The sequence below is a fragment of the Salmo trutta genome, chromosome 40 (assembly GCF_901001165.1).
Source record: "Salmo trutta chromosome 40, fSalTru1.1, whole genome shotgun sequence".
Classification (NCBI taxonomy): domain Eukaryota; kingdom Metazoa; phylum Chordata; class Actinopteri; order Salmoniformes; family Salmonidae; genus Salmo; species Salmo trutta.
The window spans coordinates 12857322-12877210 of record NC_042996.1 but is presented as its reverse complement, the minus strand read 5'-3'; the positions used below and the strand labels follow the sequence as shown (position 1 = coordinate 12877210).

The 19889-nt window shown below is 42.3% G+C and overlaps 1 protein-coding gene across 1 annotated transcript; it reads right to left on the bottom strand.

Moving 5' to 3' along the window:
• Positions 1-1298: 1298 nt before the first annotated feature.
• LOC115180615 (protein ADM2) lies at positions 1299-18451 on the bottom strand. Its single transcript, XM_029742842.1, has 3 exons — positions 18341-18451; positions 17703-17956; positions 1299-5379 (listed from the first exon to the last, which is right to left on the bottom strand). Exons 2-3 carry the CDS (start codon positions 17798-17800, stop codon positions 4941-4943), a joined length of 537 nt encoding a protein of 178 aa, XP_029598702.1. The 5' UTR covers positions 17801-17956; positions 18341-18451; the 3' UTR covers positions 1299-4940.
• Positions 18452-19889: the final 1438 nt, after the last annotated feature.

Genomic DNA, 19889 nt, shown 5'->3' with positions numbered 1-19889 from the left:
TGCTACTTTTTTTGCTGGAATTGAGCACTTGCATGCATCGCCCCCGTGTGGCAATGTTTGCAAACACAGAAAGGGGTCTATACTCTCCATACATGCATCTTTCCACGTCCTCCTATCTCTTCCCAGCTCCCTCTCTTATTCCCTCCTCTCTTCGATCTTCCAAACCCTCCCCCTCTCTCCATCTCTCTTGTTCCATCTCTCTCGTGTTAGTGGTTGACACCGACCCATAGCTGATTTACACCAAGTATATATGCTGTATTTGTGAGATGAATACCATGGTAGTGAGAGGAAGATGAATTCTATGGACTAAGTACAGTTTTTACGTCTCTCCCGCTGACCTGTACTGTGGCGTGTAAATGTTAATGTGTTATATAGACTGACAACAAAAACCAGATCAACACACTGACACTGTCAGATGCCATCACAGATTCCACTACGCTGTTAAAATAAAGTGCTTTGTAACACCAAAACTAGTGGCAATTGAGCTGCCACCAACTTGATGGGGACGAAACCTTATCTGGGGTACCAATTCCAAAGAAATGTACCATCTTACTGACCCTCCTGTTTCCAATCTGTATAAATAAAGCACTGTAAAAATGAAGGTGGAATTCCACAAAAAAATGTAAGTCTCTTATCACAATCAATATTTAGGCTATAAACCATTTGCATTTATAAGCCATTCTATCACACCGTGATCTGTTTCATCTGTCTTTGTGATTGTCTCCACCCCCCTCCAGGTGTCTCCCATCTTCCCCATTATTCCCTGTGTATTTATACCTGTGTTCTCTGTTTGTCTGTTGAATTTTGCTCAATTTACTGGGACGAATAATGATTAACGAGCTGTTAGGAGTAGTAGAGTGAAGGACATTGGATCAATGATGCATCATGGTCAAGAGAACTTTCACCCATCTATTTTTCCACTATGATGTCACTTTTGCCCAGGTTTACCAGATTCCAGGAAGGGGTGTTTTTTTTATGTTCCTTTAAGGAAATATTGAGTAATATGTATGTTCTTGGTACCTCTAGTTATATTTATTTTAAGATGTAGTAATATCAATGAGCGCTGGCAACTGTCATGTTCTCCAATGTTTGTATAATTCTGCGGAGTAGACTTAATTCTCATTATAACTTCATTATTTTTGGTTTTGACAATGGCATCGATGTTGTTAACAATAACTGTTGTGAAGAGCTGCTCATACTGTACTCACACACACGTGAAGGTAAACATGCAGACACACGCACGCGCACACACGCACACACACACACACACTTTCACAAATTAGAGGCACACACTAGACTTTATCTCACTACAGTGTAGTTCTTTATTTTTACAGAGAATGAAGGACATTGTCTGACATGAACATGTAGCTACATTTAGGATTTATTTTTCTTTCCTAACAAAAGGTCACCTTTTAAAAGCGTGGGAAATACGAGATAAATAGTGTCTTTGGTGACATACATATATAAACATACAAAGATAACTTAAATATATTACTTTTCTTACATAGTACCACTAATAATATATAATATGCACAAGTGCGCATGATATCATCTTCACTCCACTCCACTGACAACTCTTCAAAGACATTAATACAGATCTTTATCAAATGCAACATATACAATAACTCCCATCCCAAAATATAATTGCAATGTTTGAAATTCAAGTTGTGAGGAACTAACAACATTAAAGTGCTTTGCTCAGTTTGCTGTGACCCTATAAGAGGCTTCTGACCTTAAGTATACGGTAATTAAATATTGAATGAGGGAAAACAGACTGGGATTGTGATGTGTTAGATCCCTGGCTTAGACGACTATACTATAAGTACCTACACATACACACTCACATACAGTCACATACACACTCCCATACAGACGTGAACACCCAACACAATCTCTTGCATCTCTTTACAACATAGGTTAAGTTAATAATGGCAGGCGATGGCAGCGTTAGTTTTGATGTAAGACTGACGGAGAGTGTTTCTCTTAACACACAAGGGGAGGTATTAGTGGTCAAAGGTCGTAAATAATCTGGTGGTACGCAGTTTACCCAGACAAAACACTCAGCTATGCTGCTAGGAATGACTATGGACCCGCCAGTGACACAACACTGACGTGTAATTACTGTCATATGAGATTCACAACACAAAGAAAAAGTATAGCAAAAACAAAATGGCCCCAACAAAAATCCAACAAACACAAGGTTGGTTCCTGATTCTATATGTGGCCGGCCAGACACAAACACACACTTGTGACAGTGGTGGTTAAGAAGTCGAGAGATTCACCAGGGTTCTTAGCATTTGAAAAGCCTTTTAATGGTCTGTCACGAGACATTGATTAGCTCAATTACAGCAGAGACAATGGCATGTGTGTTTCACAAAGCCTTTGAACAGATTAGACTTAAAGAACCAATGAACCACTGATTATGACCTGCGACCTGGCGTCGCCGTAATTACTGAGATAGAAGGAGACAGAGTGGTAGAGGGAGAGATGGTGAGATAGAGAGAGTGAGACAGAGAATCACTCCACGATTAAATGAGCTAACTCTAAAATAAAATAAAGCCCCAGTTTTAATTAAGATGATTCGGTCCAAAAAGACTAAAATATGTCAAACAAAATGAAAGGGGGATATGGATAGAGACCACACTATGATGTAGATCACAAAAAAAACAAAATGACTGTCAAGTATTGTCAGATATTTGGTGAATTTAAACCACTTGCCCAACTAACTTAATTAGTTATAGGATGATTTCATTTAGGCAACGCTGTGGTCAAAACAAAACAGTAAAAACCTGGACCCTAAAAGACTCTAAGCTGATATTGGGTACTTCTGTGACTGTTTAATTATGACACAGTAACCTGATAGTTACATAGTCATAGTCATAAATACATGGACGTATGACTAATGGCTGACCTGGTTTCTAACTGCAGCAATAGCAACATCAGCAAGTTTGGATCAAAGTTGTTGGAAAACTAATAGTCTGAACGTTGAGGATTATTTCAATTATTGTAATCCTCTGACATTGAGAATATGAAACAGTTGAATGTGTTTCAAAGCGCCAGACTGCATGATTATTATGGGTATTAAAGATGTCATGGAGATGTTGTGGCTTGTTTTTTCAGAGCGACAGGCTCTGCACCTTTTGAAGGTTGGGCTAGTTTTTTGAATGCTTGCTGAGTTGAGGTTGTTTTTGGTTATTTTTAGTGAGGGCATCCGCCCACCATTTCAGAGACAGTTATAACAAGGGAAAAAGGGAATCTAGGGGCATATATTTTTTACCATATTTCGTATCCAGATTTAAAATGTGGCACTCTGGCTCCCTAACTTTTGGTATCCGTGGTCTGTCATTACAAAGCCACAATGTAACAAGCAGAGAACTTTTCTGTTGACTCTGTGCTAATTTGGACTCATTTGACACACTACAAGCATACAACGTAAAGTATTGTTGTGTACACACTAAACTACTAGCATTTTTAGGATCATAACTGACCGGATTATTATTGATAATGACAAAGTAAGCCTCTAAATATTCCTAGGCAGTACTGCTAGTGGCAGATTTTGGGTTTGGGTTGGCAACTTGTGATGCTTTAGCTAGTAGTTATACGGTCCCTTGGGCAAGGCAAGGCAAGGCAAGGCAAGGCACGGTCAAGGTTTATTTTGTTTATAAATACAGCAGACGATGTGCACCACCTCGCCACCATAGCGGTACAACTAAAGAGATTAGGTCTGATTGGTTAAATTGCCGTAAACATAAAGTCGAGACTTAGTGGGAAGAACTTAAGAATCACGTGAAGGGGATCATATCCCCACTCAGACCCTGAGATAAGGGCAGCAGGAGTGTTCACTGTGTTCACGAGCCAACCAATAGATCTCACCGCTGTAAAAGATCCGCGATGATTCACAATAAAAACATTGAAAACCTCCATCTTGTATAGGAACTGAGTCATTGAAATGTTTACCCTCTTCTTTCTCTTTCTATAAACAGTCTCTACTAGATGAGTCCAGAAGCAGAACTCCATCCAGCCACTGCTGAACTTGACTATTATGGCTGATTGCGGCTGTCAAGGCTGTGGTCTGTTGAAACATATACTTCACAGAACCACAGACCGCTACTGTCGGGAACATCATTGGCTGCAGATGAGAGAGGACAGTAGGTTCTTGTCTGTAAGGTCAGTGTCTGTGTCTGTAAGGTCAGTGTCTGTGTCTATAAGGTCAGTGTCTGCCCACAAATGGTTGCTGGTGGTCTGTAAATCAGAGGATTAACCCAGATATGTCAAACAGGGTCCCTCAAATTGTCCTGGCAGATCTAAGGGGGCAGGGTTTAGGGTGGGGTAAAAGGGTTCATCGGGTCGTTCTGACAGGGATCTGATCCTAGCCCTGGTAGAAATCCACATTAGTGGTTTAAGTGTTTGATCAATGGGGCCTAACTGCTGCTGTGGAGGTCATCAGGCCTTATACAGACACGTCCAGTTGCGTTGGCTTGTGTTAAGTAGAAAGACCGGTGGACAGGGGCATTTATTCTTACATTAACAGGATTAGGAAGTCAAACTGAGCCCCTTGCAGCTCTTTGACTAGTCAGGAGGCCGGGAGAAACACAAAGACTTTGACGAGACCCAAATGTCCAGAGCATCTCTGGGTGACAGGTATTCGTTCCCAGTGGTGGTTGGTGGTGGGAAGCGTCGACTAAGAGGCTTTCATTCATGTCAGATTCCTTCTTCTTAAACAGCATGATGCGTTTTTGAGGTGTACAGAGGAGTAAGGCAAATGACATTCAAAAAGTACAGAAATGGTCATTTCAGGATCTAAAAAAGGTGTGGACTACATCTAATACTAATACAAAGGCTATCTGTGATACATAAAATAGAGATAAATGTCTATAGATAGAAGTTTGCTGGGGTGTTGATGTTTTCAGAGAAGAGAGGGAGAAGTATGCTTCAGTCGCTCATCCGTAACTATGCGGACTACGGGGGTTAATGGGGGAGGAGTCTTCCCGTCCGCTCTGGCCAATCAGCTGATAGAGCCGGTGGCTGAGGTTCTGAACCTGGCAGGTTCCCAGGGCGCACCCCACTCTCATCAGCTGGGGGTGGTGGTGACCCCCCCGCGACCCTGATTGGGCCTGGCGACGACCTCTTGACCCCGTCCGTTGGGGCTCCACACCCTCCTCACGCCTCGCCCGTACCAGAGGTTCAAGATGGGCTGTGTTCATGACAGTGGGTGGTGTGTCTCTGAGGAGGTAGCCAGGCAGCCATTTTGGAGATCTGATGGAGGGCTGGAGGTCTGATGACGGGCTGGAGTCTGTTGGGCTGGCGAGTTCGGTGCCAGTTTCTGGAGTGAAGATCTCCTCCTCTCTCAGCGCATGAAGCTTCTTAAGCAGCTCCAACCTGGGAATACAGGAAAAAATAAGACAAGAGTTCAGATCTTGGGTCATCAAGATTGATGTCTGTACCTTTCCACTCTGGGTCAATGCTGACCATTGAATCAGAGAAGTAATTTTAGAACTGGCCTAGTTATTATCAGACTGATGTGAAGCACACTTCCAACAGCATTTTATGTCAACACACAGTGACAGTAAATGGTACACACATGGAATGGGCATGGTGAGGGTTGATGTGTCACCATCCTGTCTTAATGCATTTTACAAGACTAATGGCCTTTCAGCACAGGAACAAAACAGCATGGGGACCTGGCTGCTGTCCATTTATTATGGTATTATCAACATACTGGACGTCAAAACTATTGAGACCCCATGTCCACCTTAGCTAAAGCAAACAGACAGAGTGGCTCTGGAGATTTACTGACTACCCACGCAAGAGAGGGAAGGCTAATGTACAGAGCAAACTGTGGCAAGTGTCCACAGGAAGGAGACATCACCAAGTTTCAGGAACAGCCTGTTTAGCAAACACATCTCAGATTGACTCTGGCTTTAGTGCTGAGGAGGCCCTGCCATCTGTTCTCGTCTTGATGATGACACTGGCTGCTCAACTCAAACTTGGCACTGGGGATGCTTTTCTCTGAACTGTTGTGAGTGTGTTTGCTCAGAGGGCTCGAATTTGTGTCTCTGTGTCTTCGTTTGTTACAGATGCTATAAATAGGTAGAGGCTCACCTTGCGGAAGTCATATTGACGAAGCACTGGCCACAGTGAGTCAGGGAATTCGATTCTCAAAATGGCGCCAGTGGGTGTAGGTATATCAAGCCTCAATTCTTTTAAGTAGTAAGTATGACTTTTGTGTGCTAAATGTCCTCCCATGATAAAGTTAGAACAAGGAAGAGAAAACGTCCCTTTTGTATCCTTTTTCAATTTTGAAGAGCACAGAAACAGCATCAGGTTCTGACCGGCGTCCAGCTGCTCTTTAGGAGAAGCAGTAATGATAGTTGGCATACAGCGTAATTATAAAAAGAGCAGCGTTCTCCTTGTGAAACGCTGACTGGATTGTGAAAAATAACAGGGTAGGCCCACTGTAGAACGCCACTGTGCAAGTGGTAACCAACCAATCTCTGTACAGACACAGTGAGAAGTGGCCATATTAATGAGCAGGGTTCCAAACCCTTCTCTGCCACCTGAAGGCGGTATCTTAGTTAATGTGTTCAGCGCCTTGGCCAGGCTCTTGCCAAACATGTTGTTCATGGTCAAAATTCTTCAGACTACAAACATGACTTTGAGCATTTATGGGTTTGTTCATCTAATTTAACCTAAAACTGAGTTTTCTGGTGTGTTGTTGGCTTGAAGCCCAATGTAACTAGACAATCTAGCTACTTTACAAGCAAACATATAGTGCTATTCCAGCAACAGCACCATGAGTGGTCAGTCAGTGACAGTTTCGAGGCTATATTTGACATGTACACAGAGTTCCAACACAAAGAAAATAGTGAATGAGCTTTGCCACCAGCTGTGTCTGTCTCCCTGCCATCCAGCCTGTTTGCCCGTACAGGGCAGGGCCCTGGTGCCTGGTGATGGTGGGTGTCGCTGGTAACCACTGTGGTAGTGCAGAGGGAGCACTATTTCCAGGAGCACCTAGTCATTCAGCTCTGTTCTGTGGCCAGGCCATGGCCAAGTCACACCCGCCGTCTGCGCCAAACACCAGGCTGCCAGACAGGCACAAATTGTATTTGACTGTGTGGAAAAAGCTACGTTTATATACTGCATAAATACTGCAATGTGGTTGCTATAGAGATTTGGATAGTCTATATTCATTACAGTTCATTTTTATTTAGTTGACCTTTCTGTACACAAAAAGGCTGAAATACAATCTTCTGTACAGGCTCATTCTCCTTTTGTGTTTGGAATCCATGGTGGAAAATGTGTTTCTAACACAGGAGGAAGGAGGAAACTTAATCCGTTCGGAAACAAGAGATGGTGAATAAACAAAACAAAGGTAAAACAGCTCCAGAACAGCTTCATTTGGGAGTCCCTGGACAAAAACAGGTCTGATGAGGTGTGTAGACTGCCAGTACCTAACAATGCCCACTGAGCACACACTGGTTGAGTCAATGTTGTTTGAAATGATGTGGAACCAACATGGAATAGACGTTGAATTGACGTCTGTGATCAGTGGGTGTGTTGTACCCAGCTTCACATCCATAAAAAAATGGTTGTGTTTTATTGTATACCGGATAGGTGCAGTCAAGTGTGTTGTTTTACAGGGTCAGCCATAGTAGTACGGTGCCCCTGGAGCAAATTAGGATTAAGTGCCTTGCGCAAGGGCACATCAACAGATTTTCCACCTTGTCGGCTCAAGTTTTTGAACCAGCAACCTTTCGGTTAGTGGCCCAACACTCTAACCGCTAGTCTACCTGCTGCCCTAAGACATTGTGTCAGTCCCAATCCACCCCATCGACCAAGTAGTTTGTGTGTGTGCTTGTGTGTGTTTATAATACCCGTTTAACCCCCTGTTGGGTGGCAAATGCCCTCATCCACCCCTGGTGGAGCAGTAGTGGACTTTGTGGCTCACTCAGCGCTGGAATCTCCCATAACACAACATGCCACCCCGAGCCCGACCCAACGCAGCAGACGATGGCTGCTTCGCTAGTCAGGCTATTCTGGGCTGGCAGACAGCCATAAAGACCCTGTGATGTAGTTAAAAAACAATTCTCTTGGAGAATTTGTAACTGGAGGGAGGCGGAGCGGGAGAAAAAAGAAAGAAAGAGCAAATCTGCTGTTTAAAGGAGATTGAATGTGTTTGGGTACCTGTGGGGTTCACCTCCCACCTATGGAGTTCTTGGCATGTCCTTTTGTCCTCCTCTCTTCTCTGTTACACCATCTGACCTGACCGCTTTACCTTCACCTGGCGCTGATGCCCTTAGCTTTTATATAATGTCTTCACAAGCAAGTGTGAACTTGTCTGTTTTGTCCCTTGGGCCAGCCAGCACTCATTTGTATGTGTCTGTGCCAGAGGGATCGGATGGATCTGAGGGGAGTGTTTTGGCCAAAGACTTTGGACCGGAAGTGTGACTGTGAGTCAGTGTGCCCAGTGCACATGCTCCTCTCCAGTTTCCAGTTCTTCTGATCCCACAATAAGCCTTTTGGCCACCGTGTTCTAGTCCACAGCCAGGAGAAGGCAGCAGCACCCTGTACTGTAGCCCGGCCCAACGTGAGAACTCTCTCACTGGATCACATCTGATCTGACAGCCCCATCTAATTTGGCTATTGAGAAAGTAATCCTGCAAATGGACAGTAATGGAGGTCTTTGTGATTGGCAGAGGATCAAAGATATCAGAGCTTCACATTCTTAGAAACATTCACTCACTCAACACTCGTATTCAGCACCATCTGATCTGTGAAAGATTATTTTCAAAAATATATTGGTAACAAATCCACCTACTTGTTCTGTAAAATTCCCATTTTCATCGAAGGCCATTAAGCTAAAAGTCACTTAGCCTGGGGAACGGGTGGAGGGAGGGGGGATTTGAGGGTTCGATAAAAGGGTAAGCTGATCCCAACTCCTTTGTGCTGCAGTATGGTGTTATTCTTTCATATTAATCCCACAGTTTAGACTGAGGTCTGGAATCACAACTGAGACCCACCAGTGGAACCACCACAATAGGGTGATTCCACGTCAGCGGGAGCGGGAAATATTTTTGGTATTTACATTTGAATTATTTAGTCATATCCAGAGCGACTTACAGGTGCAATTAGGTATCTCAGATTGTTCTGACAATTCTCACATAGAAACTTGATTGGGGGGAAGGATGTTAAACATGTTTTTTTCCCATTTCTAATCACAAGACATTTTTGGGAAAATCATGATGAAATTTGCCATTTTATACTCTTTTTAGTATACATGCCTCCTATAAGACCCTCTGATCTGTGAATTGTACACAATACAGACATCTGTCATTATACTCCTTATAGTGTTCTCTCTGAAATACACATTTTCACATTCATTTATTCAACATAAAAAATATACATTTTAATCTCAAAACTATCCTTTTTAGACACTCTTCAAACACGTAACATTTCCAGAGTGGGCTCTCTGGTACTTCTAATGATATGACCCATTTTATACATATAAATTGACATGATAGGTCATTAACCAATCACATTCAGCAAATCACCAGCAGAGTGAGTTCCCATTGAATCCATTTTCCCATTCACTGTGTTGGTGGTGCTCATAAAATTGATCATACCTTCAGAATTAGCAGAGAACCCACACTGGAAATGTAATGTACTTATATATATTGTTCCAAACAATGTCTTTAAAAAAATATATATCAAAAAGGATTGTTTTGAGAGATTAATATTTGAATGTTGAATAAATGAATGTGATTATTTTTATTTCAGAATCTAGACCTACTTTTTCCACATACTATAAGGAGTATAATGACACCAAGATGTTGTCTGTATCACGTACAGTTCACGGATCATAAGGTCTTATAGGAGGCATGTACAGTATAGGTCTAAAAAGGGCCTAAAATGGCTACTTTCATCATAATTTTCTCAAACATTGTTTGTGATACAAATGTAAATCGCTGATGTCCCACCAGCCCCAGCCTGATGCCCTCCTCTGCCCCAGTAAGGCCCCCTCAGAGAGGGGTAAGCCTTGGCCAGTACCAGGCCTTTCATACATGCTTATACCCAGGGGGCTGGAGCCTACCATGGGCTGCCTTAATTAGCATTAAATGTGGCACATTCATACATAATCCTCGCCAGGCCCCATGCAGCTAACAGAGGACAGATTGTGTTCTCAGTAAGGAGACAGAAATAAGCGAAAGGCGATTTATTTGTGAATGAACCATTGCTGCCGCTTGTTCTCCATGCGTTGGTGGTTTTATAACCTCTTGTGTTGACGATAAGTACGTGCTGAGGGGTAATTTAGCACTTTCCTCATCATGCACTGCATTGGGTGAAAGTGTACACAGTTGCTAAAGTCCACGGCTTGAAAGAACGACTGCCACATGGCCAATATTCTCTCTTGTTCCCCTCAGCAGACTTAAGTGTGTAGTGGTTTGGGAATTGGGAGACGGACTTCAAACCACACAGTGGTTCCAATTGTACTGAGGCGGCCACTCACGGCTGCAGTGCTGACTCTTGATTGAGGCCTGATCTCTGTCGGTACTGAAGGTATCCATCCACACTACAAATGACTGTACTTAGCTAGAATAACACCTACATTTTTCTCAACCACCAATAGAACATGAAACAAGAGCTTAGTCCTTCTCTCCTCAGACCTCAGAGCTCCATCTGTGTTCTTTCTTTAACACTAACAGTATACAGACAGACAGACAGACAGACAGACAGACAGACAGACAGACAGACAGACAGACAGACAGACAGACAGACAGACAGACAGACAGACAGACAGACAGACAGACAGACAGACAGACAGACAGACAGACAGACTGTACAAGGGTTGTCACGATTCCAGTATTGCGATAGAAGTATCGTGGCAAGGAAACAAAACACGACGCACATTTCATTTATTGTCAACAAGAGTCACATTAGTTAATTTTGCAAGCTATAGCACCCAGAATTGTACGTAAAGTAGGTTTTTATTGTGGCATCGAGTTTTGTCTAATTCGTGTTGTATTTTTTGCCGTGGAAAATCTGGTATCGTAGTATCTCGATACTGGTATCGTGACAACCCCAATGCATACACACACATACACATACAAGCCTTTCGCCATGGTCAAGCTTTCAGTGCAGAGTGGAAGCATTTTCTTTATGGATGTGGACGGTGGAATTTAGGTCTTAGCCACTAATCCACTGTGGAATTCTGAGCTGCCTGGTGGGAGACTGGTTCCCTCTCTTCTTTAGGCCTGGTCGTAATGACCCCCACGAAGCAGGGAGAGAGAGAGAAGGAGAAAGAGAGACAGAGTGGGTGAGAGGGAGGGAGGGTCATGGTAGTGTTTATATGGTAGATACATTACATTTCCATACATCGCCAGTCCAGACCTCTGTTTACAGTGTGGCTCACATTAGAGCAGCCAAACGTCCTCAGAGCAGAGGTCTAACCTCAGAGCCATACATACTGCCTCTCACAGAGCGATCTACAGGGCCAGCCGGGGTTATATCAGACTGTGAGGCACGCAAAGTGTATTTAAGTACATAAAAGAGATAACTGGAGTAAAGTTGAAGTATTTATGAGCCATATTAGTCAAGGTAATGTTCATGTTATGTCTTTGATATTGTATAAGCATGTATATAAATCGAAATAAAGTTACTGCATATAGAGTTATAAAATCTACCACCATCTGACGGATGCAACAGTAGGTCCTCTGGGAGGTGGATGATGACGCAATGTGCCTGTTTCTGGGGTAAATATTGTGTTTGGACAATGGATGGGTGTTGACGTCTGAATTGCATGCAGGGGTCCTGGCCATGACACTTGCCCCATATGGGGTGACAGAGGGAGTTAATGATTTAGGAGGAGGATGGACAGACGGGAAAAACATTGCTTTTTTCGGTCCAGTCAGGATCCTGAGCAAATTCCCGACCACAATACACACAGACTCAAATGCACACAGCCTCAAATACACACAGACTCAAATACACACAGCCAGACCAGTAATCTACACATGCACAGTCTCTCTTTCTAAAGAGAATATACTTTACACTCCCACACACGCTCGATAAACAAACTGTGTTCATCCTGTCTGGGATGTCTGACATGTCATATCATGTCATTGTCCTCTGTCCCAGACTGTGTGGAAGTAGTGGGTCATCATGACAACAAGCACATTACAGCAAACCAGCTACAGTAACATGCCACTGTCTGGGGTGCCCAGCATCCCACTGCTGGAATACACAGTGTAAAACTGCTTCATCTCTAAAACCATATTTAACTTGTGGTTTGGCTCTATTTCTCGCAAGCTGTTACTATATGTAAAATGAAGGGTATAGTTTGTATTGTGAATGGCCTAGAGCAAGGGTGTCAAAACACAAAGCCCCGCGGGCCGTCCATGATCAGAACATAGAGAACTTTATCGGTACAGAGAAACAATGACCAAACGCACCCATCACACCTCAGTCTGAAAAGGGGAGTGAGAGGAGGAGCGATGAGGGCTATGTTATTGTTATCAGCCTGTGATGGGATCATCATGTGTGATGGGAAGAACAGAGCATTTGGTATAGAAGGAAGAAAAAGTGGGACATATACTGAGTAAATAAATAGATAAAAGGAGGGAAGAAGGCAGAGAGAGAAACCAGAATTAGAGAGGGAGAGAGAAGAGTGAAACCAGAATTGGAGAGAGAGTGAGGAAAAAGAGAGAGGACATTATGAATCGCCCTTCCATCACCAAGGGAACATCCCGAGGGGATTTCTAGGAACGATAACCCCTCACACAGCCACAGCTTGGACAAGACAAACAGACTCCCTCTTATTGAACTGTTTGTTTTTGAAAAGCTGCTGTGTTCACTCAAATATACTGATAGAGAGCACTGCTGCAACCGCAATCCCATCCACCATTACCCACGAATTATGCCCCTGCTGTTTTAAATGGGAAGTTAGTTCTGAGAGATTAAAATCATAACAACCACTGGGAAGCAGAAATAGCCCATCCCTGCTGGGAGCTCTGTCTGAAATAAACAGAGAGGTGTTTGAGTCATGCTTCCCCTTGCTGATTTGATTAGAAGTCCGAACCTCCAGCGTAGGGACCCTCCTGTCACAATAGGGTCACCTTATATGGAGACTGTTGTCTGGCACATCCTTCTCAGCCCTGCCAATCTAGGCCATGCAGGGTAAAACAACCCTCTTTTTCCACATCCTCATAAGCCAATAACCTAATTTATAGGCCATAAAGACTTGCCAGTCCATTCATGGCAGCATGTCAGCAAAACTTTTTGACCTGAGCGTTACGTCTGCAGGAAACCTGGCACCATCCTTACGGTGAAGCATGGTGGTGGCAGCATCATGCTGTGGGGATATTTTTCAGCAGCAGGGACTGGGAGACTAGTCAGGATCGAGGAAACAATTAACAGAGCAAAGTACAGATAGATCCTTAATGAAAACCTGCTCCAGAGCGCTCAGGATCTCAGACCGGGGCGAAGGTTCACCTTCCAACAGGACAACAACCCTAAGGAGACAGCCAAGACAACGCAGGAGTGGCTTCAGGACAAGTCTCTGAATGTTATTGAGTGGCCTAGCCAGAGCCCAGACTTGAACCTATTCTAACATCTCTGGAGAGGCATGAAAATACAGTTGAAGTCAAACGTTTACATACACCTTAGCCAAATACATTTAAACTCAGTTTTTCCACAATTCCTGACATTAAATCCAAGTAAAAATTCCCTGACTTATGTCAGTTAGGATCACCACTTTATTTGAAGAATGTGAAATGTCAGAATTATAGTAGAGAGAATTATTTATTTCAGCTCTTATTTCTTTCATCACATTCCCAGTGGGTCAGAAATGTACGTACACTCAATTAGTATTTGGTAGCATTGCCTTTAAATTGTTTAACTTGGGTCAAACGTTTTGGGTAGCCTTCCACAAGCTTCCCACAATAAGTTGGGTGAATTTTGGCCCATTCCTCCTGACAGAGCTGGTGTAACTGAGTCAGGTTTGTAGGCCTCCTTGCTCACACACGCTTTTTCAGTTCTGCCCACAAAATTTCTGTAGGATTTAGGTCAGGGCTTTGTGATGGCCACTCCAATACCTTGACTTTGTTGTCCTTATGCCATTTTGCCACAACTTTGGAAGTATGCTTGAGGTCAATGTCCATTAGGAAGACCCATTTTCGACCTAGCTTTAACTTCCTGACTGATGTCTTGTAATGTTGCTTAAATATATCCACATAATTTTCCTCCCTCATGATGCAATCTATTTTGTGAAGTGCACCAGTCCCTCCTGCAGCAAAGCACCCCCACGACATGATGCTGCCACCCCCGTGCTTCACGGTTGGGATGGTGTTCTTCACCTTGCAAGCCTCCCCCTTTTTCCTCCAAACATAACAATGGTCATGATGGCCAAACAGTTCTATTTTTGTTTCATCAGACTAGAGGACATTTCTCCAAAAAGTACGATCTTTGTCCCCATGTGCAGTTGCATACCGTAGTCTGTTTTTTTTATGGCGGTTTTAGAGCAGTGGCTTCTTCCTTGCTGAGCGGCCTTTCAGGTTATGTCGATATAGGACTTGTTTTACTGTGGATATAGATACTTTTGTACCTGTTTCCTCCAGCATCTTCACAAGGTCCTTTGCTGTTGTTCTGGGATTGATTTGCACTTTTTGCACCAAAGTACGTTCATCTCTAGGAGACAGAACGCATGTCCTTCCTTAGCGGTATGATGGCTGCGTGGTCCCATGGTGTTTATACTTGCGTACTATTGTTTGTACAGATGAATGTGGTACCTTCAGGCGTTTGGAAATTGCTCCCAAGGATCAACCAGACTTGTGGAGGTCTCCAATTGTTTTTTCTGAGGTCTTGGCTGATTTCTTTTGATTTTCCATGATGTCAAGCAAAGAGACACTGAGTTTGAAGGTAGGCCTTGAAATAGGTACACCTCCAATTGACTCAAATGATGTCAATTAGCCTATCAGAAACTTCTAAAGCCATGACATAATTTTCTGGAATTTTCCAAGCTGTTTAAAGGCACAGTCATCTTAGTGTATGTAAACTTCTGACCCATTGGAATTGTGATACAGTGAATTATAAGTGAAATAATCTGTCTGTAAACAATTGTTGGAAAAATTACTTGTGTCATGCACAAAGTAGATGTCCTAACCGACTTGCCAAAACTCTAGTTTGTTAACAAGACATTTGTGGAGTGGTTGAAAAACGAGTTTTAATGACTCCAACCAAAGTGTATGTAAACTTCCGACTTCAACTGTAGCTGTGCAGCAACGCTTCTCATCCAACCTGACTGAGCTTGAGAGCACCTGCATAGAAGAATGGGAGAAACTCCCCAAATACAGGCATGCCAAGCTTGTAGCGTCATACCCAAGAAGACTTGAGGCTGTAATCGCTGCCAAAGGTGCTTCAACAAAGTACTGAGTAAAGGGTAGGAATACTTATGTAAATGTGATATTTCCGTTTTTTATAAATTTGCAAAAATGTCTAAAAACCTGTTTTTGCTTTGTCATTATGGGGTATTGTGTGTAGATTGATGAGGGGAAAAAACGAATGAATACATTTTAGAATAAGGCTGTAACCTAACAAAATTTGGAAAAAGTCAAGGGGTCTGAATACTTTCCGAAGGCACTGTATAAAGAAAGATAATAGTGGTGTCACTGACCTAGTAATAATATGAATAAGTCTCAACAAATGATCATCTCCAGATCCCTTGGTTGATCATGTCTGAGTTACCAGGCCAACAACACAACTCATGGACATTTTTTGGGACCTGTCAGTGTGTCCTACAGCGCTAACCCACATTAGAGGAACAACTAGATACAACCAAGTGCCTTACTTCATTTGCACCCAAAAAATGACTAACAGCTTTGAACATCCCAGATTTCCATGTAAAGGCATGGCTCTTGGTGAAGGTAATCATCTGTTTTAATTGGTTTCTCTCATTGACAAGGTCCAGGTTCCTGTCAGTCTCCCACCAGAAGAGGGCATGCAGACACTGACTCTACCCTCTGCTATAGCTCTCACTGCACTAAAACACACCAGAGACTGGAGTCTTTACTAGTGCATTTCTCCTTCACTTTGAACAGGCACGTCTGCCCTCCCAATGAAATAGGAAATGGGAAATTGTGTGTGTGTGTGCGTGCGTGTGTGCGCGTGTATGGGTATTATTGACCAATTCCCTGTAACCTTGGGATTTTACTACCGTGTCACACATAGAAGAATAGCAGAGTGAGAAAACAGCACTCATTACAGTATTACAGTACAGTAGCCAATGCCTGAAATTTTGGGGGAATTCAGCAAATGCCAACATGAGGAGGACTGTTTTTTCCACCTCTGCTATCATATGTCCCACATGAGGGCATGTCCCACATGAGGTCATATATGTGTTTGGAATATGACCTCATGTGGGACATATGATATAGCAGAGGTGAAAAAAACAGTTAACTTAAGGACCATACATTTGTCTGAACAAATTACTAAAACCAAACTTAATTTGTAAGACAAACACACAACCATATATCTGTTGCATTCCAAAATATAGTCACACGTGAATAAGGTAAAGTAGATGGTTTGGCGCAATTAACATGAACGCTGACGCAAATAGCTAGCACTTTCGTTCAGGGACCTATAACGAACTGTACGGAAGTTTTTCATGAATACTGACAGATTGGATGTAACATTTATCTACATGGGTAATATATCAATCAAATACCTAACAGTCTTTAATAACGCGCCTAACCTGAGCATTTGTGTTTATAGCGCTGTGTGAAAAAATATGACGCAATGACGGTCGTATTGTCCTCTGTCCCATGAGTTAAATTTTGAGTTTTTGGACTAAATTCAGTTGCATCATATAAGAACACAAATTCTGATGAGTACGCTTTATTATGCAGATGGAATAAATGTGTAATTTCATCATGGTGCCCATTTATCAACATATTGATCATGGATAAGATAGCGCTCGTTAGCCTACACTATCATGAACTTTAAGTCAACACAAGCGTTTAAATCCCATAACAGACCTAGCCCAATGGAGAGAGCAGCGCAAACGAGAGACTGCGCAAGGCGCGCATGGATGAACTCTCAATCTATTCTAAAAACAGGGATTCCTCTCAAACTTTTCCACATGGTCATATTATAACTACGGAGACACCAGGTTATCCGAGCGGGTACGCACGTTCACTGTATCACGTCTGTCTCGCTCTGACCTTGAGGGCCAGCACTACTCTCTATCCGTTATCTCCCCGGCACAACACCCTGACTGAACAAAAACTTCAGCGTACATTATGCCATAAACCTCGACATGATTTAATAAGTGGTTCAACCGGTTTGTGGTTTGACAGTGTGATTTAATTTAAAAAAACAGTAGGCAAAAAAAAGGCGCGCGTCAATTCACCAAACACCGGCAAAGTCGTTGGACATTTGAGAATAACCAATATCATAATAATGCATCTCATCCATCACTGTATTTTCCGAATCCTGGAATAAAATAAGACTACATGTAGCTTATATTTGAATTAGACCTCCAGATTTCCTATTGAAATAGCATGCGCTTTTATATATCCAATGTGCCCTACAGAATAACATTTCTGTTCAATAATCATCACTTCCAGAAAGGATCACTTTTAGAAAGTGAAAGATAAGGAACTGGAAAGCACGTTCAATATAGGAAGGTAATGTAATGTCTTTCTTCTTACCTGTTTCTCTCCAGACGGTCTGCGACCGGGAGAGCCAGGAGCTGCTGGAGGGAGAATAGGCTGATGCAATACACAGTAACCGGCAGAAGCGAACGCATCTCGGGACGAGTTCTCACACACACCCCTTGGGAAGGAGGGTGTTCCCAAACCACCTGGACGATGTTCAACTCCCGGGGAAGAAAAATTCCCCAAAGTTTTGGTATTTAGGCTAGTACTGATATCCAGGCAACAATGCGTGAGACAGTCAAATAATCCTGTGATAAACAGAAAATAACAAAAGAAAAGTAAATAAATGGTCTAATTTGATCAGGATATTGATCAGGTTACGTTATCGAAATATGCAAGAAATACAGTTATTTTGCAACAAATATTCAAGAGTGCCTGTGGTACACCTGAAAGTGAATTATTCACTCACTATTCAGTAGCCTAATCATGCATACAAAGTGTACGAACCACTCTATGTGTTGCCAATTGAAAGCTATGCAAAAAGAAACCTCAAGCACTAAAGAAAATGTATAAAAAATATATCCAGCTACACCCATTTTTTCATATTTTACCCCAAAATTATATTGCATTTCAAATTATAACTATAATAAGTCATAAAATAGTACATTTTATGAATGTTAGTCATATCTTACGTATATGAGGATTTTCAGAAATATTCTCGTAGGTCTAAGTATTTTCCCACTGATCTAACAAGTGTTGGTCAAGATGAAGTTCTCAAATTCAACTTCTGAAGTTGAGCGCGAGATGACATTGTGCGTATAAATATTGAGTGGGCGGGACTCATTCTGCACCGGTGCACCTGATAGGCTCCGTGAATTGGTCGGATAATTTATTCTTCATTTACTATATGACGTGAATGTGTGCATGTTGAGGTGTGCCATTTACAAATATGCTGTTGCAGGTTTTGGTGGCAAATACCAACTGATATGCCAAAATGATGATGGTGCTTGACTAGTCAAAGACCTTCCAAGAACTTCCAAGAAAACGAGTTCAATGTTTGTTCTGTTATTTATGGATATTCATATTTAAGATAGATTTTAAGACAGATCCATGCTAATCCTTAACCAACCATTGATCCAAATGTTGTTTTATTAACAATTTCCCATACTATATGCCATATTAACAAATGGTGGCATGTTCTCAAAATGCTTTCCTTAGACTTCTAACATGCGTTTTGCACCCCCTCCCTTTCCCTTCTCTCTTATCTTTGCCTTCAACACCAAGTAAGCCTGAGGGATAAGTATAGATACTTTTAGCCACACACCCGTGGCTACACGTTCTAAGTACTGCCCAATGTGCTACTGATACATTAGCTATTTGACAGATTGCTTCACGATTATGCCACAAACATTTATTTATCCTACATTTTCCAGAAATATAAGGAAATATGATCTCACAAAGAGTACCATGTGACCTATGATATATGAGTGGTTACAGTGGCTATCATATAGCTTGACGCCACCAGGGCTACAAAGATCATGTGCAGCTAATTTGTTTAGGACATTTTCCTCCTGTATACAATGAGTATATTGTCATTTGTGTTTAGTAACCTTACTACGGCGTTGTAGATGTGTCAGTCACATGTTTAGACTCGTATATCCTAAAACGGACTCACATGAGTCATATTTCAATCAGTGTCCGTTGGGAAAGTGGGTGAGTCTGTATTGTCTCCCAAGCTTAGCAAGCATGAACACCTGTGCTCTATCCTGATTGTGACATGTTTTATTAATTAGGCTGCATAGTCATAATGTACATACCTGATCCACACGAAACACAGAGGAGAGTTACAGTTGAAGTCAGAAGTTTACATACACCTTAGCCAAATACATTAAACTCAGTGTTTCACAATTCCTGACATTTAATCCTAATAAAAATTCCCTGTCTTAGGTCAGTTAGGATCACCACTTTATTTTAAGAATGTGAAATGTCAGAATAATACTAGAGAGAATTATTTATTTCAGCTTTTATTTCTTTCATCACTTTCCCAGTGGGTCAGAAGTTTACATACACTCAATTAATATTTGGTAGTATTGCCTTTAAATTGTTTATCTTGGGTCAAACGCTTCAGGTAGCCTTCCACAAGCTTCCCACAATAAGTTGGGTGAATTTTGGCCCATTCCTCCTGACAGAGCTGGTGTAACTGAGTCAGGTTTGTAGGCCTCCTTGCTCGCACACGCTTTT

Excerpts from the sequence above, each read along its gene's own strand:
- LOC115180615 (XM_029742842.1), bottom strand. The coding sequence starts at position 17,800 with ATGCGTTCGCTTCTGCCGGTTACTGTGTATTGCATCAGCCTATTCTCC. Across the intron at positions 5,380-17,702 it reads GACCGTCTGGAGAGAAACAG|GTTGGAGCTGCTTAAGAAGC; the intron begins GTAAGAAGAAAG and ends CTGTATTCCCAG.